The sequence below is a fragment of the Natrix helvetica genome (assembly GCF_964273705.1).
Source record: "Natrix helvetica genome assembly, chromosome: 5".
Lineage (NCBI taxonomy): Eukaryota > Metazoa > Chordata > Lepidosauria > Squamata > Natricidae > Natrix > Natrix helvetica.
The window spans coordinates 149,057,351-149,070,874 of NC_138551.1; the positions used below are offsets into that span (position 1 = coordinate 149,057,351).

At 43.1% G+C, this 13,524-nt stretch overlaps 1 protein-coding gene across 2 annotated transcripts in view; it reads right to left on the reverse strand.

Moving 5' to 3' along the window:
- Positions 1–1,316: 1,316 nt before the first annotated feature.
- Positions 1,317–13,524, reverse strand: part of C1QTNF12 (C1q and TNF related 12) — a 41,346-nt gene continuing 29,138 nt past the window's right edge. For both annotated transcript variants that reach the window (XM_081955047.1, XM_081955046.1), the window contains 2 exons: positions 8,753–8,831; positions 1,317–6,381 (listed from right to left, as the gene is read on the reverse strand). In XM_081955047.1, coding sequence (XP_081811173.1) covers positions 6,283–6,381; positions 8,753–8,831 — 178 coding nt within the window. In that variant the 3' untranslated portion in view covers positions 1,317–6,282. The remainder of the gene's footprint in view (positions 6,382–8,752; positions 8,832–13,524) is intronic.

Consider the following 13,524-nt stretch of genomic DNA (forward strand, 5'->3'; position numbering starts at 1 on the left):
TCGTAACGATCACAACTCCAGTTTCTGCAACACCCACCACACGCACAAAAAATGTGCGAGTTGTGCGCCCTTAAATCTCGGTTCTTCAAAGGGATACGCCTGGTTTTATCTCTGGATTGTTACTTCTAACTTGCTCCCTCCTTGCAAACTATTAATAAGGCAGGGAAAGGGTTTTGTAGGAAGGGTTAAACTCCCTGCCAGTCAGAAGGAGTTTATATACCCACTGCTTTTCATCTATTTTTTTTTCCTCTCGCAAGGAAAGGCAAAAAGCCGCCCCTAATCCAACATAAATACCCATGGAGTCAGTCTGGAACGTGGCATCGTAATCATTTATGAAAAAAACCTGAAATCTGAAGAGGGCTTTAAAAACTACGTAACCTGTCGGAAACCCTGCCAGGGAAAACACGAGAGCGGAGCCAGGGAGCCATCGGAGTGCTAAACGGGTTGGTGGCATTAGCAACGATGAAGGGGAGAGGGCAGGCAGGCACGTGATGGAAAGGACACGGGGCAATTTTGGGGCAAGGCTTCCTCTTTGTGCCTGAAAACAGAGTGCCTCGATTTTTCCACAGAGCACATTTTTCTACCAACTGCTGGTCTGTGAGAAAATTTCGCTGGTCCGCAGAAAAATTGTTTGCATTTTTTATATGGCACCAAATCAGGGGTCCTCAAACTACGCCCCCCCTGGGGCGGATACGTGCAATGAAGGCTCGTTTTGCTGCAGAGAGTCTCCCCCTTTGGGGTCTTTTTGTGGGGGTCGGAGGGGGGCAGAAATCCCGACTTGGGGGTCTGCTTCAGCCTCCTGGTGCGGGGCTTTAGGCGAAGACTGGAAGGAAGCGCCACTGGTGGCGAAGAGCCGGAGGGCCTCGTTCCAGTGGGACTGCTTCATGGCCTGGAACTGGCTGACCATCTCAGCCCGCTGAGCCTCCAGGGGCCGGTACCTGGCCTTGCACTCCCGCAACCCCTTAGATATTGGAGCACTGCTTCAAATGACGGAAGAGCCATGCACAAGAGACAGCATAGAGTGGACACCATTTGAATTTCAAAACTGATCGCTCGGCTTCAGAGGTGACGTAGAAAGCTAGCCAGGATCTCGTCCTCCTAAGCAGAACGTCCAGCTTCCCTTAAAGCAGCACAATGCTATTCCTTGCCCTTGTTGATCCTTACGTTAAAAGTCAACATGCACCTTGCCAACCCAGCTTGTATCATGCCAGACCCCTTGGCAACCAATCTGGCGTCCTGTGATCTGTTTAAAACTTTCTAAACTCACCCTGGCTGGGGAGAGATGGGAATGGGAGGGGGGAGAAGACTACAGTGTATACAATGCGGCTAAATATACAGATTTATTTATGTATCTTATTAAAACATAAGACAGTAAAAGAAAAGCCAAGACATTTTGCTATAACAGTTGCGCTTGCTTTGAAATGCCCCCCCCCCTCCAATTTTTTGACATCTTCATCAAACTCGAAATAAAAATAAAATAAAAAGTATGACCCAGCCAGCAGGAAAAAGTCAAATTTTTGGTCTTTTAGGGCAGGACTAAACAGGAGAGAATTGGGACTCACATCTCTAATGGCAGTCTTCTGTCACATTTATCCTTACGGCAATTCTTTCTACAATTTTGTCTGTATCCTGACATCCTTGTGTGTTTCTCAAGATGCCCAGCCCAAAAGAAAAGCTCCCTAACTCAGATTTGAGGCTTGAAGGACTTCCCATAGTTACAACCAGTACACCGTGTTTCCCCAAAAATAAAACAGGGTCTTATAAAATGATAAAAGTGGATTTATGATAGGGAAATAAAACGTGGAAGAGGACATTTATTTTCATGTAAATATGAAGCAAGGATCGCTGGAATGCCGCCCCGGAAATCCATCAGAGAAAGAAAATAAATAAGGGCAACAACGGAAGGAGGAAAAAAGAGGAAGGAAAGAAGAAAGGGTAAAGGAGAGGAAGCAAGGGAGGGGAAATGAGAGTAGGAGAGAGGGCAAGAAGGAGAAGAAGAGAGGAGGAGTGGGGGAGAGGGAGGGGAAGAAGAAAAGAGGAAGGAGAGGAGGAAAGAAGAAGGTAGAGAAAGGAGGTTGGGAAGAAAGAAGGAAGGAGTAAGGTTGTTGCAAAATAAGATGGAGTTGCGGGGTGGCAGGAAAGCGAGCCCGGTTGTGTTTTTGATATTCCTAAACAGATTTTGAAAAATGATAGCAGTCAGCAGATAAATGTTAATAATATTTACGAGAAAGTATATTTGGGAATGTATATGGAAAGGAAAAACTAAAATAAAAATGAAACTTTTTTTTAAAAAAAACCCAGGGTCTTATTTTCTATGGACCCCCGAAATAAGCGCTTGGCCTTATTTTCAGGGAGGCCTTATTATTTTAGAGGCACAGGAGGCCCCTTAACCTCAGCCCGCAGATCAGCTGATCCAGAGAGGGTCGGAAGTTCTGTCTCTGTTTCTGGCGCACTCTTGCCAGCCCGCTCTTTTTGCGGTCGCCACTAAGAGAAGGGGCGCAGTAGCTAGAGTTGGTGGGAGCGGCTTCCGCAACGCCGCTCCGCGTGGATGACAGGGGCATGTGGGGCATGCCCCCCCTCATTTCCCCCCAGGAAATGGCAGGGACCGTCTGCACCTGCGCTTAAATATTTTCAGGGAGGGCTTATTATTTTTGAGGTGCAGGAGGCGGTGAGCGTGGTCACGTCGTGGCTGCTGCAATATTTTCGGGAAGGGCTTATTTTCGGGGAAGGGCTTATTTTAGCGCATGCGCTCAAAAACCCGATTGGGCTTCTTATCCGGGGAGGTCTTATTTTCGGGGAAAGGGTATAATTTCTCCTAGAAAGCAGCCATATTATCAAATCGGTTCCAAATGGGGCAATTATTCACATCTACAAAGGAGGCATTCCTCTAGGCCTGGGGCTTTTCTGAAGTTTTAGAAAGAAAGAGAGAAACCGGGCCTGCCCCAGCTCTTCGGCCGCCAGTGCGAATTCACTCACTGCCGAGATTCAGCTTTTCAGAGCGAGCAGTAGTCAATCCTACCATTTCACCCTTAACCTGCTGTTGGTGGTGGTGGGGGGTACAGGTGGGCACAAGGCAAAGTCACATGCTGTGACGGATAAATTGAGGTGTCACGGACGGGGAAGGGGAACATCGCCTTACTTCACACAGCGTTTTGGTTTTGCCCTTGGGAATCCCACGAATGTTCTCAATGGGGTCGCTTCCACCTTCTTCAGCACCGTCCCGAGTCGGATCATTGTCGCTTTCCAACAACCCTTGATTAGATTAAATTGACAGAGTTGGAAAGGACCTTATAGTTCATCAAATCCAACCCCTCCTCCCAAGCAGGAGACCCCCACACCATTTCCCAAAAAATGGCAACCCAGTCTCTTCTTGAAAGCCCCCAGGGATGAAGCTCCCATAACTTCTGATGGCAACTTCTGTTCCATGGGTGGATTGTTCTCCCTGTCAGAAAATTCCTCCTTATATCCAGGTTGAATCTCTCCTTGGTCAGTTTCCATCCGTTATTCCTTGTCTGGCCTTTGGGTGCTTTGAAGAATAGTAGATTAACCCCCTCCTCTCTGTGGCAGCCCCTCAAATATTACAAGTCTCCTATCCTATCTCCCCTGGTCCTTCTCTTCACTAGACTAGCCAGGCCAAGTTCCTGCAACCGTTCTTCATATGTTTTAGCCTCCAGTCCCCTAATCATCTTTGTTGCTCTTCTCTGCACTTTTTCTAGAGTTTCGACATCTTTTTTTATAGTGTGGTGACTAAAACTGGATGCAGTACTCCAGGTGTGGCCTTACTAGGGCTTTATAGAGGTTGTATACTTGATTTCAGACGTCTCCAAAGATGGGAACTGGATAATTCATTCCTGCAGTTCTCGTGTACACGCGTGTCCATTTCTCGATGTATGTGCGAGGCAGAGAATCATGTTAATCCTCCCCCTTCCCTTGCAATGACCTCCACAAAGCCAGCAGTCCCGTCTCAACAGGAATCAATTCAGTTCATGTTGAAGCTTCGCTCCAATCTGGCTTTGCGCCATCTTCCGACAGTAAGGCTGGGATCTTAGGGTCAAGGACGAAGAGCTTAAATGATGTACGTGGATGTGTCCTTTTTCAATTAACACGGTCTTGTCTCCTAGCCCTAACTCAAAATCTAAATTTTCAGATTACATTTAGTCAGTATAATTATTTCAATCCTTATATCCCAGACTTCCTTTAGGGAGGAATATTTCTCTCAGCCACTTCGATTGCTCTCCAGAATTTCAAGTAAGGAAAATTTGGTAGCCCTTCCCAGAGATCTGAGAATTAAAATTGGGTTTTTCTACAACCAAAGTGCACGCATTTCCTTTCCAAGCCTCCTTTCCAAGACGTTTATGGAGGGCCCTGCAAAGTTACCCCTTTAGAAATTAGGTAAAGGTTCCCCTTACACATATGTGCTAGTCGTTCCTGACTCTAGGGAGCGGTGCTCATCTCTGTTTCAAAGCTGAAGAGCCAGCGCTGTCCAAAGATGTCTCTGTGGTCATGTGGCCGGCATGGCTCAATGCAAAAGGCGCACGGAACACTGTTCCTTTCCCACCAAAGGTGGCTCCTATTTTTCTACTTGCATTTTTTACATGCTTTCAAACTGCTAGTTTGGCAGAAGCTGGGACATGTCACGGGAGCTCCCTCCGTTACGACGCGCTAGGGATTCGAACCGCTGAACTGCCGACTTTTCTGATCGACAAGCTCAGCGTCTTAGCCACCGTGTCCCTCTTTAGAAATCACTCAAGGTCAAATTAGCCACTCCTAATAAAATGACTTACCAAGAATTTTTCGCCCAGGCATAAATTGGCTCTAGGTTTGCAAGCAATTTTTTGAATATTAAGGTCAATCTAAAAGGGTCCCAAATCTTCAAACTAACGAGAAGAGGATCTAACAATGTTTCTGCTTTGAATTGGGACAGAGAAGAACTCTGGGGCCATCCTCAGCGTGTTACACAATACTCAGGATCGGAAAAGCGGGCGGGCTTGGCTGCCCTCCTGATGCGTTTCCCACAATCATCTGGTTGGCTTGTTCCGAACAGAAGACGGAGAACATAAGAAATGTTTAGTTATGTGTCAGTCCATCAACGGCAGCAGCTTTCCAAAGAGTAGACAGATCTTTTCTGATTCCATCAATCAGGGAGATACCAATCTATAAAGACCAAATCTATTTTGTGCCCCAAATCATGACTTATGGCCATCAGCATTTCCGAGACCAACACTGGGATAGTTTTCCATGGAGATTCTTTTTTGACAAGCAGGTTCCTAGAGGTCTCCCACACTGGGTCGGCAGGATTTCGCTTTCATGTCCAGAAAGGTTCCAGACTCCAGCCACGTTCTATGGTTTCTCTAATGTACGTTTGTCTTCTTCTGTAGGCAGGGAAATGAATATCATTCCAGATGAACCCTCATTGCAGGTACCTTTAAGTTAGAACCCGAGGCATTCCTCGAGACCAAAATAACACTAAAAGCACGGGGCACTTTTATTTTCTAACGTTTTGACTTCCTGAATATATGGGACACACGGGTTCTACCTATAAGCTCTGAGGCCCAGCATATTCTCAACCCCCTTAGCAGGGGTGAAATTCGGCAGGTTCTGACAGGTTCTGGAGAACTGGTAGCGGAAATTTTGAGTACTTTGGAGAATCGGTAGCGGAAATTTTGAGTAGTTCGGAGAACCGGTAGTGGGAATTTTGAGTAGTTTGGAGAACCGGTAGTGGGGATTTTTAGTAGTTTGAAGAAGCCGTAGCAGAAATTTTGAGTAGTTCGGAGAACTGGTAGTGGAAATTTTGAGTAGTTCGGAGAACCGGCAAATGTCAGAGATTTTGCAGTATCCTACCCCTGGAATGGGGTGGGAATGGAGACTTTGCAGTATCCTTCCCTTGCCATGCCCACCAAGCCACGGCCACCAAGCCACACCGTGCCCACCAAGCCACGTCCACAGAATCGGTAGTAAAAATTTTGAATTTCCTCACTGCCCCTTAGCCTTATTGGAATCCCAGAAGGAAAGATTTCCTTGGATCTCGGAACTAAGATGGAAAAATCTGAATTTGCCAATGGAAGGAAACTATGTCTGGGTTTTGGGTCCCGCGTTGAAAACTATCCTCCTCTCTCTTTTTCTCTTGGATTGTTGCTAGGCCTCCTTGGGGAGGGGGAGGGGGAGGAAGACATTTGCTTCATTCGGCTGCAGAATGCTAATGGTGAGGAGAAGGCAGGTCCTTTGGGTGGGCAGGGTTCAGAGTTCAAGCTTGTCCATCTCCGTTATAGATTGCCTTGGGAGTTAGACACCCACAAACATGCCCATGAAGTCCGATCCGTTCTGAATGGTAAGGGGGGCTCCAGCGCTGTTGTCCACAAAGATGGAGGTGTATTGTCCAACCTGCGCCACGGATGCCAAAGGAAGAGGGGAGAAAGGAAGAGGAAAAATGAATGAGACATACATGTTGGCTTGATCAACAAATCAGAATAACAGAAGAGTTGGGAGGGACCTTGGAGGTCTTCTAGTCCAACCCACTGTTCAAGCAGAAAACCCTCAACTTACACAGTTTGTTTAGTGAATGCTCACAGTTACGAAGTTACTGAAAAAAGTGGCTTTGTGACCATTTTTCACCCTTAAGGACCACGACAGCATTCCCATGGTCATTTTGCTTGGACTTGAAGACTTCCAAGGTCCCTTCTAACTCTGTTCTTCTCTTCTCTTCTCTTCTCTTCTATTCTATTCTATTCTATTCTATTCTATTCTATTCTATTCTATATTCCAATTCTAATTCTATTCTAATTCTATTCTATATTCTATTTCTATATCTATTTCTATTTCTATTTCTATTTCTATTTCTATTTCTATTCTATATTCTAATTCTATTCTATTCTATATTCTATTCTAATTCTAATTCTATTCTAATTCTATTCTATATTCTATTCTAATTCTATTTCTATTTCTATTTCTATTATTTCTATTTCTATTCTATATTCTAATTCTATTCTAATTCTAATTCTATTCTATATTCTATTCTAATTCTAATTCTAATTCTATTCTATATTATATTCTAATCTAATTCTAATTCTATTCTATATTATATTCTAATTCTATTCTATTCTAATTCTATTCTAATCTGTTCTATTCTGATTCTAATTCTAATTCTATTCTGTTCCATATTCTATTCTAATTCTATTCTAATCTGTTCTATTCTGATTCTAATTCTATTCTGTTCCATATTTTATTCTAACTCTATTCTAATCTGTTCTGTTCTATTCTCATCAAAATTTGAACACTTGGCAACTGGTTCATATTTATGACGGTTAATCAGAATAGAGCTGGAAGGGACCTTGGAGGTCTTCTACTCCAACCTCCAGCTCAGGTAGGAGACCCTTATAGGTTGCAGTGTCTTGGGATCATGTAATCATCCTTTGCAACCTTCTGACAAGCAAAGTTAATAGGGAAGCCAGATTCACTTATCCAGTGTGGCAAGGAAAGTCATAAAATGGGGCAAGTCTCACTTAAAAACTGTCTCACTTAGCAATAGAAATATTGGGCTCAGTTGTGTGGCTGTATATCGAGGACTACCTGTACCATTTCAGACAAAGAGTTGTCCAATCAAATCAAACTTTCTAGGGAGCTCAGAGCTTAGGGCTTGATGATGACGAGGCAATAGGCAGGGTTGACTTCTCCAGAAGAGGACAAATCATCTGTTGTGGCCTGCCAGTGTCCAGCGGAGCTGGCAGCTGAGTCAGACAGTGAGGAGATTGGGGAGGAGCATGGGCCAGTCCTGGAGACTAGGGAAGGCTCGGACGAGGGCTCTAAGTCGGAGGCAGAGATGGGGATAAGGCCGTCTGGCAGTGATCAGGTGCCTACAGAGCTAGATAGCAGTGAGGCAGAGGAACAGCTGGAGCCTGTTCCCAAGTGTGTGCATGCGCAGAGCTGCCAGAAGAAAAGAACAGCTCAGAAATCAGGGTCAACTTGGGAGTATAAAGTCACAGGTGGAAGGTGATTGGCCCCTCCCATAGAAAATAAAAGAGGGGCAAAAGGGGAGTGGGCTTTTGCAGGAAACAATTCGTTCGTTCAGTTGTTAGATTCGTTTCAGGAGTGTGAAGATCTGTCCATGAATCTCAGAGACTCTGTGCCCTGTTTTTCCTTTCACAGCACCTCATTTGGGAAAAGATTTACATGGCAGCTTTCCAAGATAGATAAGGTCTGTAGTCGTAACTATTCCTTTGAAAGGCTGTTTGCCAGGCCTTGGCTGAATATGAAGGAGAGGAATTCACATTCGTTTAATAAAAGGGGTTTTATCGGGACCAGGACTCTGCCTCATGATTTTGGGGGAAGACTAGGTCAGAACATCATGCATGGTTTACCAACATGAGTAAAATCTTGAGGGAGATGCAAGCAATTTGAAACTAGGAGTCTGCTGAGCAGAGCTGGGCTATCAAATGGATGAACTCCAGAAGTCCTTCGATCTCAAATGGATTCCCAGAGCAACTAACTGAATCCTGATGACACCTCAATTCAGTTGGTCGCAAAAGATCCCTGACATAACATAACATAACCATCTCCCTGGTGTCCCTTTGGACACCCAGCCTTTAGCTAGTGCAAAATTCCTAGAATTCCCTGGTTGGAACTGGACTCCCTGGACAGGACAACTGGACACACCTGGAGAGCGTATGGCTGGCAGCATTTGGACGCAGGAAAGAGACGGAGGGCAAAATTCTTGGAACTCACAATTCATCTGAGCCATTTGTTGCATAATCCTTACCTGGAGCTGGAGCAATCCGTGAACGTAAACGGTAAAAACTTTACTGTTGCTTTCCAATCCAGCGATCACCTCCAAAGATCTAGGCAGGTGCAAAAAGAAAGAGACAGTCGGGATGTAACCACTAAGATGACATCAAATAGGAAGGAGAGTCTCAGATTGACAAGCTTGACCATATTTTCACAGATTAAAAGAACCTGGTAACCTGCGGTACTTATTGGAGCACTACAAACACTGCCTGAGCCCTTGTTCTCTCCTGCCCTTCACAACACAAATTCTTTAGCCGATTCTGCCCCAGATTGCTATAAACCTAGTTGTTGTGGCCCGCCAGCGGAACTGGTAGCAGACTCAGACAGTGAGGAGGTTGGGGAGGAACATGGGCCAGTCCTGGAGTCTGGGGAAGGCTCTGATGAGGGCTCAGTGTCGGAGGCAGAGATGAGGCCAGCGCCGTTTGACAGTTATCAGCTGCCTTTGAAGTCGGAGATCAGTGGGGCAGAAGAACAGCAGGAGCCTGTTCCCAGTGTGCGTATGCACAGAGTAGCCAGACGATGGGAACGGCTAAAGAAAAGGGATCGACTCAGGAGTAAAGGCACAGGTGGATGGTGAATGGCCCCTCCCATAGGGAATAAAGAGCCAAAGGGGAGTGGAGTTTGCAGGAGACAATTAGTTCATTTAATTAGTGTGAAGACTTGTTCGTGACTTCTTGCCAAGGAATTGCTGCTACAGCATGGCGTTTGGAAGATATCGGCTTGGCAGCTCTCCATAAAGCCCCATAAAGGTCTTTAGTTGTGAAATCTCATGAAAGACTGTTGGCCGGAACTTTGCTGGAGAGGAATTACTCTGCTCTATTCTATTCTATTCTATTCTATTCTATTCTATTCTATCCCATCCCATCCCATCCCATTCTGTATTCTATTCTGTTCTGTTCTGTCTATCCTACATTCTATTCTATTCTATTCTATTCTATTCTATTCTATTCTATTTTATTCTGTCTATACTACATTCTATTCTATTCTAGAAAGTTTTCTGCCTTCCCTTTTAAGCTTAGGATTTCCCAATGGTCTCCAATCCAAATATTAATGAGGCCTGGTATTGTTTGCCTTTGAAATCAATCAAGGTGAATTAGACAGGTGGACCAACGATCAGTAGATTTAAAGATGCTGATAAGTACTATACTGTGCGTGTCACTATTAAACTGTGATTCTTAACTAGGAGGTTTTAGTTTCATTGTAAAGAGCATCTTTAACTGTCTCTGCCTCATTCTCTCATTTTCCTGTCTGTAACTTCCAGACAGTGGGACGCGGTGGCTCAGTGGCTAAGACACTGAGCGTGTCGATCAGAAAGGTCGCAGTTCAGCAGTTCGAATCCCTATCGCTGCGTAACGGAGTGAGCTCCCGTGACTTGTCTCAGCTTCTGCCAATCTAGCAGTTCGAAAGCCATTAAAAAATGCGAGTAGAAAAATAGGAGCCAACCGCTGATGAGATCACTTTAGTTATAAATCAACTTAAATTAGCTAAGGCTCCAGGGACTGTGATGGTTTGACTGCAATGTATTATAAAACTTTACAACTGGAAATGATTGAATATCTTACACAACTATTTTGTAATATACAACAAGGAGGTAAAATACCTCCCTCATGGAAAGCGGCTTTTATCTCATTGATACCTAAAGATAAAGAGGGCCCTAAGAAACCAGAGGATTACAGGCCGATATCTCTTCTGAACACAGATTATAAAATATTTGCTAAGGTACTAGCCAACAGATTGATGCCGGTTATCCAAGAGATTATTCATCATGATCAAGCAGGATTTATTGAAGGCAGACATATGAAGGAGAATGTAAGGCAACTCATAGATTTAATTGACTATCTTGATAAGAATAAGCAGATCTCTGCAGTGCTGGTTTTCTTGGATGCAGAGAAGGCCTTCGATCGAGTGAATTGGAACTTTCTAACCAAGACTTTGGAAAAGATGGATATGGGACCACGATTGCGGCAGGCGATTGGAGCAATTTATCAGCAACAAAATGCACAACTTATTATTAATGGAAATTTGTCAACAACTTTCGAGATACAAAAAGGCACAAGACAAGGTTGCCCATTATCCCTATTGTTATTTATTTTAACTTTGGAAGTCTTGTTGAACGCAATTCGGGACTCAAAATCCTTAGATGGCATAGCTATCAGGCAAAAGGAATACAGAACTAGAGCATTCGCTGATGATCTGGTTGTTACCCTTTCATATCCTTTGAAATCAATAATCCAGATGAAAAATATCATAATAGAATTTGGCATGGTGTCTGGGTTTAGACTAAATCAAAACAAAACGAAAATGATGGTTAAAAACATGACAGAGACTCAAAGAAAGAGACTTGTAAGTTTAGCAGGTTTTGAAATAGTTTCTAAAGTTAAATATTTAGGAATACAAATTTCAGAATCAAACACAAAACTTTTCTCAAATAACTATGAAGTGTTGTGGCAAAAGATACAGAAAGATCTTGAAGCGTGGAAAAAGTTACAATTGTCTTTGCTTGGAAGGATCTCAGCAATTAAAATGAACATTCTACCTAGATTTATCTTTCTATTCCAGATGATTCCGGTGCTTAAGTCAGATAAAACCTTGTTAAATTGGCAAACAACATTAAATAAATTTGTTTGGAAGGAGAAAAAACCGAGAGTAAAGATGAAGATTATGCAAGATACTCGTGAAAGAGGCGGCCTCAGACTCCCAAACCTTCGATTGTATTATGAAGCTGCGGTATTAACGCATGTAGCAGATTGGTTCGGGAAAACAAAAATGGAATTGCTCAATATAGAAGGCCATGATCTTGTTCTGGGATGGCATGCATATCTTTTTTATGAAGACAGGGTGGATAAAGTGTTCAACAACCATGTTCTCCGTAGTGCCTTGATGAGAATATGGAAGAAGCACCGGCCCAATTGGGATTATAAAATACCGCTTTGGTTGGATCTTGCAGACACCATGGGGATTATGAATATTAAGTCACTCGGGGGTTGTTTATATAAAGATGTGCTTATTGCTGATGGGGGCGAATGGAAGTTAAAAACTTTGGAACAGCTGTTGGAAGAAGGAATTACTTTAAATTGGTTACATTACATACAGCTTCAGAAGAGATGGGAAGAAGATCGCAGGGTCAGCTTTATGGATAAAGAAGTGGAACTGATTAAGCAGATAAAAGAGACTGGTCCAAAACAAGTTAAAAGAATATATAATGTACTGTTAGAAAGAGACTCAGAAAGTGAATTGGTTAAGGATTGTATGATTAAATGGGCTCAGAATTTTGGTGAAGTGGTTATGTTGGAAACGTGGGAAAAAATATAGGTTCAGAATGTTAAATTTACACAGTCACAGAATTTAAGGGAGAATTTCTATAAAATGTTTTACAGATGGTATTTAGATCCTAAAAAATTATCATGCATGTACCCAAATGTTCAACCAAAATGTTGGAGATGCGGGTGTCTAGATGCTACCTTTTTTCATGTATGGTGGACTTGTAACAAGGTTAAAGCTTTTTGGATAAAAATATGGTGGGTTATGCAGAATGTATTTAAGAAAAGAATACAATTCACTCCACAAATGTTTTTATTGGGTATAGTTAAGGATTTTACCAAAGGGGAAACAAAATTGGCCTTGTATATGGTTACAGCAGCTAGGTTGTTGATTGCGCAACATTGGAAAAAAGATTTTTTGCCGACAATTGATCAATGGATTCAGAAGGTGGCGGGGTTCGCTGAAATGGCAAAAATTTCAGCTTTCTTAAAAGCTCAGAAACAGGAGGATTACACACAGGAATGGGCAAAATGGATTGATTATATACAGAATAAATACCAGACTAGGAGTTATTATCTAGCCTTTAGGTAAGAATGTTTAGACCGATAGATGATCAGAGTAAATAGTATATGGGATGTTTGGAATTGTTAGAGTGGTATACAGCGGAAGTCAGGGGGGTGGGTTTGTGTGGGAGGTGGGGGAGGGTTAGGGTGGAGGGTGGGGCAATATATATGTATGAATAAATTAGAAGATGGGACTAATGAAACATTGTTAGGCTAGGAGAAATTTATATTAAGAGTTATAGATGTTAAATTAGCTTAGAAAATGATCAATGTGTTATTATTAATTTAAGAGAAATTTATATAGTGTTTGTTGGGAGGAGAGGGGTTATGAGTAATCTATTTTAAGATGGGGGGAGGGGAGGGGGTAAAGTGTTTGGTATAATATTTGAATGTGAATTTTTGCGGGGGGGTTGGGGGGGTATAGCATTTGTATGAGATTTATATTGTGTGGAGGGGGGGTGAAAAGGGGGAAAATTTGTTTGTACAAAACTCTTTTAATTAAAAAAAAAATGCGAGTAGAAAAATAGGAACCACCTTTGGTGGGAAGATAACAGTGTTCCGTGCGCCTTCGGCATTGAGTTATGCCGACCACATGACCACGGAGACGTCTTCAGACAGCGCTGGCTCTTCGGCTTGGAAATGGAGATGAGCACTGCCCCCTAGAGTCAGGAACGACTAGCATATGTGTACGATGGGAACCTTTAACTTTACATTTACCGCCTCCAGATAATGGCTGCTATAGTATTTACTAAAATACAGTTGTCCAAAAGAGGCTAGTGAAAACCCCCAAAATATAAAACTATTTTAAGTTTGTGATGCATTCATGCATGTATGGGCCATGGAGCCAAAAGAGGCCAATGAATTCTGCTAAGAGGCTACCGAGATTGGAAAAAGGATTGGAGGAAAGGAATAAATTGGAATG